The sequence below is a fragment of the Homarus americanus genome, unplaced genomic scaffold, assembly GCF_018991925.1.
Source record: "Homarus americanus isolate GMGI-L3 unplaced genomic scaffold, GMGI_Hamer_2.0 scaffold51859, whole genome shotgun sequence".
Lineage (NCBI taxonomy): Eukaryota > Metazoa > Arthropoda > Malacostraca > Decapoda > Nephropidae > Homarus > Homarus americanus.
The window spans coordinates 5,341,869-5,354,021 of record NW_024711292.1 but is presented as its reverse complement, the minus strand read 5'-3'; the positions used below and the strand labels follow the sequence as shown (position 1 = coordinate 5,354,021).

Here is a 12,153-nt window from a genome sequence, read left to right as displayed (position 1 = left end):
ACAAAGCTTGGAGTACAGTTTGCCTATTCTGAGTAATTCAGTCAGGTCTTGACACTGAGGGTGGTATCACTTCTCACTGCCACGCAGGACAGAGGTTCATACACAAAGACATGTGGGTCATGTCACTGTTCACTGCCCTGCAGGACAGAGGTTTGTACATCATATTCATTGACAGTATATTAAGGTTAGATTCATGTGGGTCATGTCACTGTTCACTGCCATGCAGGACAGAGGTTCGTACACAAATAAATGCATCTTATTCATTAGCAGTATATATAGGTCAAAGTCGTGTGGGTGATGTCACTGTTCGCTGCCATGCAAGACAGTGATTCATATTCATTGGACGTCATATTCTAATTGAAGACTAATCAGTGTGGGCTAGCAAATTTGGGATAAACAGCAAGAATGTCCCCTAGCACCCCCGATTCAATCGTGATTACAAAGTTCATGATACAATAAGCCAGGTGGCCTGAAGTCTTTGACAATGTCACATTCAATAATATAGTGTTCAAGTGTCTGCTTTAAAGGTTTATCACAAAGTTTACATGCTGAGTGTTCCGGTATGGGTACAGCGTTACTAACTTGCCAGAAGTGTCTGTATCCTAGCCTAATTCTGGCCACGACTACATCACATTGTCTGGTTCTGTCCTTATGCTGGCCATACCGGTACCTCTCGTCACAAAATTTGCCATATTTACTAATGTTACAACTGTCAGGTCTTTCTGCATTTCTCAGTTCTTCTAGATCAGAGTTCATGATTCGGACTTGAATGTTTTTTAAGTACAGCATTGGACAGGCCAAGGTCACGGTCAACATTTTCTTTCTTACATGCCTCATTGGCCAGTCTATCAGCACGGTCATGATACCTAATTCCAACATGTGACGGAATCCACACAAATTCGATACGAGAGTTGTTCTCATTGGCAGTTATCACATTTCTTTTAATATCACATACAACTTTAAACTTAGAACATGACGGGCTGTTCATTGATTTCAAGGCACTTTGAGAGTCAGAATATCACAACAGAATATCACTCCACCTCCATTTTCTTTAAGGTAGTCTGTAGCTAAGTAGATTCCAGTTAGTACCGTTTGTGTTGTGCTGGCCCAGTTGTTCAGCCTTTGCTTGTCTGACACTATCGTCTCTTTTTCTTTATATATTACAATTGCACAGCCTGTTCTACCTGTGTTTGTCTGCACAGAACCACCAGTAAAAGCATAACATTCACTTGATTTAATACTCTCTATGTGTCTGTTAATAGTTTCTAGTGTGACACATCTCATTACATCGGTGTTTAACATTTGCTTACTACCAACAGGAGTGTAATTAATAGGAACTGATATATCCAGCCAAGGAGGAATGGCATTAATGGCTTCGTCTGGGGTGATTGGGACATTCAGTTTCAAGAGATCTGCAACACTTTTTATGAAGCCAAGCCCCAAAGAGAGTCTTTTGTGGAAGGTTAGCGAGATAGTCTGGATTACTTAGATAGAACATCAACTCAGTTTGAGCTGTAGTTTGGGGACCATTGTTCCTCAAAACTTTGACACAAAACATGGTATTAAGTAGAGATATCCTCTCAGATAGGGAGGGCAGTCCGAGCTCTTTCCTCATGTTTACAATTCTGGTTGATTTTGGGCATCCTAGAATGATGCGCATGACTTCATTTTGCACTACCTCAAGGCTGTTGATTTGTTTAGGCAGAATAGTCACAAGATGGAGAGCATGATAGTCAACTGTAGAACGAATGAAGTGAAGATAGAAAGTACGAGCATAGGTGATGTTAATTCCATAGCCCTTGCCCTGGCTGACCGACTTTGCTGCGTCAGGCGTTTATAAACAAACAAGCTCCCCTTACTACCTACCACCCAACACCCCAACCTCGTCTGGGTCTCTCATCTCCACCATCCCAATACTCTACATACAGTATACGGGCAGACACGCCCAATAAACATGACATGACTTACAGCCTAACATAGTGTTTGTTTATGTGGCATCCTACTCATTACTGCTTGCGGTAACAAGGCAATTATCCCTATTTAGTGTAATGACCAGGAGTATATAGTCTACGATTAAGCCTTCACCAATCATCAGTCGTTTTAGTTAAGTACAGATAACTTTTGGGTGTTATTATTACAACTTAATTAAGATTAATTCGTATATGGTAAAATTTCGTCTGTTTCGGTTAAAACATCGTTTACTGTCATATGATAGCTAAATTATACTTTAAGTAGGTTACGTTAAATTACGTTAGGTTACGTTACGTTACATTAAGTAAGGTTAAGCTAGATTAAGTTAGGCTAGGCTTGACAGATTAGGTAAGTTTAGGTTAGGTTAAGATAGGTCAGGTCAGGTTACATTTTGTATGAAGGTATTCATTTATATGTATATTTATGATCTACAGGATCGTTTATGGCCAGTCAAAAGTTTCCAAAAAGGAGAAATACATAGAAGTTATCACTAATGGCCAATTATCCCTATTTAGTGTAACTTACAGTACAGTATTTATAAGGTGCAGTTACTTTTTTTTTCGTATAATTAAGTAATTTATTTGATAACATTTAGCTTAGAATAAGTAAATATTATCAAAAAGAACATTGAAAAACTCACTAGTGACTTTGTAACATATAATTAAGTCGAGATGATAATACCCATACCACGTGCTGGTCAAGCTCCGAAAGAGTTGTCCGGGGGTCTAGCTAACCTCTGGTCGGGGCTTGACCAGCACGAAAAAAAAAAAAAAACTTTTGTGTATATATAATGTGATTTTGGCGACCTTTGGTGTAATGGTCAGCATATTTGCTTCACAAGCGAGTGGACCAAGGTTCGATTCCCGGGCAGGGTGAAACTATGGACAAGTTTTTTTTTTTCATTTTTTTTAAAGCCATTTGTGTCTGTCAACGCAGCAGTAATTGTTAACCTGAATATTAATCCATTTGTAGATAGTGCTCCGGGGTAATGGTTTGACCAGTGGTTCTCAAACCTTTTCACTTCATTCCCCCCATGAGGAACTCTCAACATCCTCGTGGCCCCCTTCAGTTCTCTCCCAAGCCCCTCACAAATAATGATGAAAATAAACTGTTTTGGTTCTCTTCCTTTATTTTAATGTTTACAATGATCAAACAGAATGCTTATTTTTTTACAGTTCAATGGGATGGATGACATTGTTTCCTTTCAGTCAGTCAACTGATTCGAGGTTGAGTCACTGATAAGGCACATCACATGTCTGGGTCCACATGTAACCGGTTTCGACTTTTATTCTCTATTTGAAGAAGGCGGAGAAACCAGATTCACGTAAATAAGTAGTAGAAAATGGCAAGAGGACTCGAAGTGCGATCTCACTAAGTTTTGGATATGACTGATACATTGAGCACCAGAATACAGTCAGATTTTTATCATAGAGGTCTCTGGAAGCAGAATCGTTCTGAGATCAAGGAATTCGCCCAAACAGGAACTAGAATCGTACAATGTGAACGAATGCGATGGAAATGAAAAACTACCTCCTGCACCATACTATGTAAATGTCAAAACTGTACCGTATGGGTATTATGATTACACACAATGACAAAAACAAAAAGAGAAAAAAAATTCTCCCCGAACAAGGCAAAGTAACAAAAAAAAGTTGAATCATAGTTTCCACATTTTCTCCAAACATACACTAGCCTGCCATGGCCCCCTAAACTCTTGCCATGACCCCCAGTTTGAGAAACACTGCCTTAGGGTGACCTCCTACACACAAACACGGGATCGACCTTAAGCACTGGAAACAACACCACAACCTGCTTGTCATTAATACAGGAATGCGTTCACTCGCCAGATTAATTATTATCTATTATTCTGAATAAATAATGTAATTTAATACTTCTTCGTTGGCTTTCCATGTGGCATTTGCTTCCGTGAAAAACAACATTGTTTTTTCTTTTCTAATATTGGTTACTTCGTCTCGACCTGTTCAAAATTCCTTTTCCATACTACAGCTGTTACAATGATTATTGTGAATTTGTGAATTATATATTTTTCCTTGTGTTATTTAACTGCATTTCCTTAGTTTTATACACAGTCGTCTTATGTATCAGGAACATGGTGGACCCCTGCTGTTCACTAGGGACTTGATCTCACTCTCCTCTACTGTATATATTAGCCTTGTCAGGTATTACTCCTTAGTCTGTACTCACCCCTGAAGATGTGAATTACACGAAAGCGCCTTGGGAACTTCGTGTTTTCTTGTTTCCTTGTGGTTATCAGCATATATACATGACTTTGTAACATATAAATAGGTCGAGATGATAATACCCATACGACGTGCTGGTCAAGCTCCGAAAGAGTTGTCCGGGGGTCTAGCTAACCTCTGGTCGGGGCTTGACCAGCACGAAAAAAAAAAAAAACTTTTGTGTTTACGAAATGTAATTTTGGTGACCTGTGGTGTAATGGTCAGCATATTTGCCTCACAAGCAAGTGGACCAAGGTTCGATTCCGGGCAGTGTGAAACTATAGGCAATTTTGTTTTCCTTTTTTTTTATAGCCATTTATCTCTGTCTACCCAGCAGTAATTGGGAACCTGAATATTAATCGATTTGCGGATAGTGCTCTCCGGTAATGGTTGGACAGTGCAGTTGGCAAGTTGTCCGGTCTTCTCGGACTATTCTTTTACACTGGGTCATGCATCTCGTTAACTTAGGGTGTGGTTGTTGTGTTGGCGACAGCTACTACACCTTAAACAAATTCACAACTAGTTGGCCCTAGGCCCAGCAATCCTCGTACACGAGGGGCAACCATTATTGTTACGTTATTAAATATGTTATAAGTATATACTGCAGTAAGTATATAATATAAAAGACAAAGAACATGGAAATATATATATTTAGTTTCAGGGTTTATTTAGTTATTTATTACTTGTACTTTTTACTAGTATTTGTTTTCCTCTCTTCTGTATAGTTGAAGTCTTTATTATTGTTTTGAGTAACTTTAGATTTAATTGTTTTTCTCCTACACTTTCGCTCATATTTACATTTTCCAGAATATATCATAATATCATGATGATTATCCTGTATTTATAACGATAAAATAATTAATAACACTTAGGTTATATTCGTTAAGGTTAGTTTAAGTTAGTTTAAGTTTTTTAATAAACAATTTATCAATACCTATTATGATGAAGTACATGATCACCGATGGCCAGTTGGAAGCTTAAAATAATACATAGAAGTTATCGATATTAGGTAATTATCCCTATGTGAATTACACGAAAGCGCTTGGGAACTTCGTGTTTTCTTGTGGTTATCAGCATATACTTGGGATCACGTGCACCTACAGTGATTTACTTCCATATATATATATATATATATATATATATATATATATATATATATATATATATATATATATATATATATATATATATATATATATATATATATATATATATATCTTCCCCCCTCCCCCCAGGCCCTGATGTGGGTCATTGACCTGTGCCCTTGTGGGCTAATCCCCGTAAAAAAAGAGAAAAGAATCCAATGTTTGATTTTTACGAATGAAAACACGGAAAAACAAGCGGCTGGATAGAATTTGTTGGCAGGGAATAGAGGAAACTACCAGTTCCGAGTGAGTTTTTCCATAAGCAGCTGAGAATAATGGAAAATATATTCCAATGTCATCATGGGAAGGCGATGAAGCCAGGTAAATGAGCAAGTGTGGTAACCTTTTTTCTTTGTTGTCCAACTTTTTTAGAAGAAGGATTTTAAACAATGGTGAAAAGACGTTGGTACAGAATAATAAAAAGGCAAAGAAGTTAGCAAAGTAAGGGTTTGGATGGTTACGTTTTGTCTGTATAATAATAATAATAATAATAATAATAATAATAATAATAATAATAATAATAATAATAATAATAATAATAATAATTAACGGTTTACTGAAAGAGCATGGCAGCCGGAAGGCTAAACATATACAGTTCCATGTGTGTTTTATATTTATAATGTATGTTTATTTATATAACTATGCTGTTCAGGTGCTCATTTTGGGTTTGTTTGTTTGTTTGTTTTATTTATTTCAATAAATTTAAGTTAATGAGGAGTTCTGTAGAAATATTATGCCTGTATAACTGTTATTCAGATTGATGAAGCAAGTGAAAGTAAGTAGTAGTTTATGTGTGTTAAAAATATACGGTTGGGCTGCGGGCAAAATGACGTCACTTAATCGGGGCGTGAGCAGACCTTCTCTGTTCTCCCTTCAGGCCCTGCACCAGACGACAGACTATCACTTCACGTCATCTACGAGTTATGGAGGTAGCCAAAGTGTGCTAAGGTGTTTTCTCCGCTGTCACTGAATTAAAAACAAATACTCCGTCTCTGAGATGTATATACACACAAAATCTATGCCGATAAATCATCATACACATTTACATGGGTTCAGCACGTACACAGACAGGGCAGGTAAAGAACAATGTGCAGCTACACACAAGAATGGAGCGTAGGAGGTCAATTAGAACAAGGGGTAACTCAAGAAAGCCTTTATAGGGTTATTTCCGTATCCAAGTAAACTAACCTTAGTCACTTCACTGAGGGGACGCCACTTCTAACATTTTACTTAGCTAATGACAGACGATTAGACGATTTTATTCAGCACAGAGAGGAGCCCGTACACAAGAGGTTAATAACGAACTGTGATCCACTACAACCATGTATTGTATTCACGGTTATCATGGATGAATAATCAATAAGACTTCCACAACTGAACCCCAATAGCTATACAGTAAGCGGCCTCAGAACGACTTAACAACTGAGCATAACAAAAGTGACTGACCGGCAAGTAGTCTGACAAGTCGCGAAGAAAGACAATAAAGTAAAGTGGGGGTTAAATAAGTTCTATCCTTTACTTTCAGTATTTTCAGCTTCACCAAGCACCAATGTACAGTATAATGTATATTCAACTGATCTAGAACTTTACTTAAATCCAGGAGTCCAATAAATGGTGATGTTTATGATTAACACCACCACAACCCAGGCAAACAATTTATCTGGGGAATGGTGGCTAGTCAAGAGAAGAATAAATGGATCAAACAGGTCACCCATTTTTCGTAGTTGCCCCTATATTTATTAACGTTTTCTTTCTAGTACAAAAATATTTTCTTTTGCCAACTGAAATATTTCGCGGGGTAACCTTTAGGCTAAGCTTATCACAGTGTTACTTGAGGCCCACATTTATACATCTTCAATAACAACAATGGAGTGGACCCAAAAAAGATAACTATAATTTATTTTCATAAACAATAGTTTTCGTGTGGGTTTGTTTTTGTGGCGAAATCGTACACAAACTGCTTGAGTTCTTTTGCATAACCAACGGCAAAATAAAAACACCTGAGAATAAATTACACGAACAAACAAGACTTGGTAGTACAGAGTTAACGGGTGCACCTCTCACGAATCTGCCATGGGTTGAGTCCCGCTTGGCCCGGGCACACGTGAGAAGAGTACTCCGATTTCCTACTGTACTAAAATGGGGCAAATGATATTTGTAACAAAGAGCGGATCAACCGCAAGAACAGCTGGTAAGGTCCTGTCTGACATCCATAGAAAAGGTGCAACACAGAGCTACTAAGATGATTCTGGAGCTATGTCAAGTCGATTATCTAAGCAGAGCCCCTTGGACAAAGTACAATAGGACAGATCTCACTGAAACCTTCAAATCCTGAAAGGGATAGAAAAAGTGAACCCGGGACATTTTTTTGTGATGTCACGCACCACCAACACGAGAGAACTCAACTACAAGTTCGCCAAATTATCGTACAGATCGAGTATAAAGAAATACTTTTCACACAAAGGATGGTAGACTTATGGCTGTGGAATTATGAACAGTACTGGACTTCAAAAAAGACCCTGAAAAAAATTAAGAACAATGGAGGGATCCTACACAGGCCACTGGTCTCCTTCCCTCGGCATGGCCACCTCTAGTGAGTGGCCACTAGATAAATAAGGTAGGTAAATAAGGTAACTACAAAATAATAAATAAATTTAAATTACCGCCGACAACCAACTCTCTATTGAGTCATCCTTGATTCATTTGACTTATTGTTTTTATGCTTAAACTGTTGATATACATGAAAAACAAACGTGAATTTCATCAACAACATTTTGATGGCAACTTTCCACGCTTGCGTGGGTTAGTTACGATTATCTGAAGACAGCTTTCCATGCTGCACTGCCTCTTGTCAGGTTCTTAGCTCAAATGTCATTTCCCACAGCCTCTTCCCCATGTAATTTTCTTCACACTACGACTAATTTTTTCCATTCTTATGCTCATGATTCGACTCATTCACTCTTCTTTACAATTTTCCCTTCCCCCTAATTCTCAAACTAGATCTGTTTCTAGAACTGAAATCATTACATCTACCAATGCGGGTCTGTGCAGCATCTCCGAATAGGGAGGTAGAAACTTGGTTGAATTCAATAGTAATAAAACTCCGTATTTACCAATTACTCTTTCCAAATTAGATGATATCCCACCAATCACATTTCAGGACGCAATCATTCTGCTAAATTCTAAAATAGATATGATAGGCATCACCATTTCCTCTCATTATCATGGAAGCCAAACATCCACAACATCGCTAAAGCTGCCTCCCGAAAAATGGGAATGCTGTACAGATGCCGTAGCTACTTTACTCCTGAGCAGTTGCTTTAAGTGTATAAGGGATTCATTCGTCCTAACGTGGAGTACTGCTCTAATATCTTGGGTGGCTCTTCTTCTGTCCAACTATTAGATAGGGTGGCATCAAAGGCATTTCGTCTTATCAACTCTCCTCCTTTAGTTGATAATCTTTCTTACCTTTCTCTTCGCCGCAATGTTTCTTCACTCTCTCTCTCTTACAGGTACTTTAACGGGCAATGTTCGGTGGATTTGGCATCCTGTGTTCCGTCGGCAAGGCTGTGGGCTCGTAACACCCGTCTTGCCCGCGGTGACCACGGTTTCTCTGTGGATGTCGGTCACACTAGAATAACCCGTTATAGTACCTCCTTCTTTCCTCACACAGCCAAACTGTGGAATGCTCTGCCTTCTTCTTTTTCCATACTCATACAATCTGTCTCACTTCAAAAAGCTGGTTTTCCGACATCTTCGTGGTGTAGATTAATATAATCTTTTTCTTTTCTATTTTTAATTTAATTTTACTCTTATTTATTTCGCTCCCTAGGCCCCGTTGTGGGTCGATGACCTGTGCCCGGGTGGGGTATTCCCCGTAAAGAAAAGAAGATAGAATCCTGCATCTCTTGACCCAATTGGGCTCATTCATTATTTCCACATGCCCAAACCATCTCAGCCTATATCTAAGCAGAACGTTACTAAGACTCTTAGTATCTAGTTGCCCTCTTAGCTTTGAACACGGTTATCTATTTTTGAGTCGTATTGCAGTTCCACTGCACCATTCTCATTTCAACTCGCTTGAGCCTGCGTATGGCACCATCTACATCTATTACTGACCATATTTCAATACCATATAACACATCTTGCCAGTGGAAGCTCCCCTTGTCGTCAATAAAGTCAGCAACTCTCTTGAACTTCCTCTATCCACTTCCGGCACCCCAGCCAAGCACTGATCATGTCAACCAAGTAACAGAATTCATCGACACAGAGTTTATTCAGCCTTGCTAGGTCACATGGTTATCAGCACAGAGAACAATTAAAAGTCAACATCTTCCTGCAGTCCGCCATCCAATCCATTACATCTCTTGTGTACCCATAATCCACTCATTGCACGTTATCAAGTTGCTTCCAATACCTGCCTTGCAGACAGCAAATGGTAATTTTCAACTTTCCACCACGGGTTCCTCACCCACGTCACAAATCATTACTTTTGTTTTCGCCACATTCACTCTCAAACCTTTTGACTATTCCTTCCTCCCGTTTCGTAGATTTATATTCTGCCTCTTCAGTACATTTTACTGTCAGCACTAAGTTCAGCATTCACTGTATATTTTCAGCCTTCTGGCTGCCAAGTTCTTTCAATAAACCGTTAATTATTATTATTATTATTATTATTATTATTATTATTATTATTATTATTATTACAACAGTTCCCAAGGCAGACCAGTCCCAAAGTCCTATGATACTGCCTGAAGCATCATGATAAACAGAAGGGGGATTAAGACAGATGTCAAATACTTTCTCTAAGTCTACAAATACGAAGTACAGCTTTCATTCTTTCCGTAAATGTTTCTCTTGTAGTTGTCTGGTCATAAATATTGCCTCTGGCCCCCTACCTGGCATGAACCCAAACTGCATTTCGTTTGTATCTACTCAGATTCAGATTCAGATTTGCCCCCGAGCTAGTTTATTGGGCACCCCCTTACATCCTGTGCAAGGTGAAGCGCAGAAGCGTTTACAGCGCTCAACAGGGAAGTATGAAAAGTTCATACTTGCCTTTATGACTCGTACATTAAGGGAGTAAAAGTTTGTATCTACTCTCTCCCTTATCAATTTCTCCATCACTCCACAACTTTCATAACCTGATCTAACAGCCTCAGGCCCCTGTATTTCCTGCGTCCAAGTGCATCAACTTAAACCCTTTTTGTAGGTATTCATGATCACACTCTTCCACCAGTCGTCTAAAGTAGAACATTCAATCATGATTCCATTAGTTACAATCAACACGCCTACGTTGCCTGGTGCTTTCAATGGTTCTGCAACTATTCCTGAACTTCCAACCGCTTTTCCATGCTTCATTTTGTCTTCTTTTTTTTTACCATGTTTATTTTAATCCTTGGTGACAGTGCTTTTACTGGTCCCGCTACTCCTAGGCAGCACCTGTCCCATTCGTAGTCATTCAATATAGTCACCAGTAGTATTTCTTCCTCGCTGTCAATAATCACCGAAACGTGGTAATTGTTCGTGCACTCCACAACCTGGAATGCCTCCGGGCTTTCACAGGCCTGAATCTGGCCATGGCTAAGTGTATTATAAAGGTTGAATTAATAGGTTATGTATTCTGTCATGGTTATCCCTAAAAATACTAAAAGAAAATGGTATTTTAAATTTGTTGAAGAAAACTATAAAAGGTAATGGTAGTCTATGATAAATGGTAGACCTAACTAACAACGTATCGTCTGCGTAATTGCTCCCCCCTCCCTTCCCCCAGCTAAATTTCGTTATTACATCCTCCTCTTATCCTTCACATTGAACTTTAACGATGGTCTTCAGCGGGGAGAGCGGTGACGGGTTCCCTATTAAAGGAGCAAGTGTAGATGAAGAGGTATTTGTCAACAGAAAAAAGTAAAGTTTTTCTAAATGTACAAATCGTTCACCAGTTTTTGTGCAAAATATCCAGTGGATTCCCATTACTCCTTTATTTGGGCCGTCTGTCCTCTCCATGATCGATTTGAGGCAGGAGTCATCGGAGACACATACCTGCTTGGTACTGCATCGTATTTCTATCGGTTAAGATTTGTTGGAAGACCTGGACAAAACTCTGTATTGATTTTTATAGAGATATATAGAGCACACAAAAAGGGAATACTTTACTCTATCATCTATTCTATATAGCATTTTCGTAGCAAATATGAATTTTTCGAGTTATTTTGCTTTTTTTGGAAACATTCTTTAGTGCACATTCACTTACTTACAAAGGATATTTACGGCCTACGGGGAGAGGGGGTCGTCTTTGGGGGTGAAGCTCCCAGCAGGTAAGCTTAGGAGGTTTCTTTAGGTTTGAACAGTGTATTACACCCATTATTTTATACGCAGTGGCTCATGAACCTGTACTGGCAGGTAATTTTCCGATTCTCCGGGTTCTTCTGGGAAGTACGGTAATGTGAAAGAAAAGAATACAGAAAAGGTTCGTAACAGTTAAGCTGTGGGATCGAGACCACTACTGGGCCTTAGAACACCTCTCACTTGGCTTAGCCATGACAATACAGTATATTTGTTAATACTCAATTTTCATCTGTTTCAGCATTAATATCAATATCTGTTATAATCGCTCTCATCCTCATTTTCAGAAGCCATAAAAAAATAAATGATCACGAAGTGTTGCGGTATATCCCTAGAAAAGCATCAAGAGAATGTCTCAATATATCAATTATTGCGTGTGGACAAGATGCTGGGAAATTCTTGGCGTCCATTAGTGTAGTCGTTATTAACAATTCCGGGAACGATAATAAAAT

The 12,153-nt window shown here is 38.8% G+C and overlaps 1 protein-coding gene across 1 annotated transcript in view; it reads right to left on the bottom strand.

Annotated features, from left to right (window-relative positions):
* The window catches only part of LOC121865691 (DNA translocase FtsK-like), a 29,069-nt gene extending 18,352 nt beyond the window's left edge, over positions 1 to 10,717 (bottom strand). Inside the window, exon 1 of the mRNA XM_042365248.1 lies at positions 10,558 to 10,717. Within this exon, the coding sequence (XP_042221182.1) occupies positions 10,558 to 10,717 (160 nt within the window). The remainder of the gene's footprint in view (positions 1 to 10,557) is intronic.
* Positions 10,718 to 12,153: the final 1,436 nt, after the last annotated feature.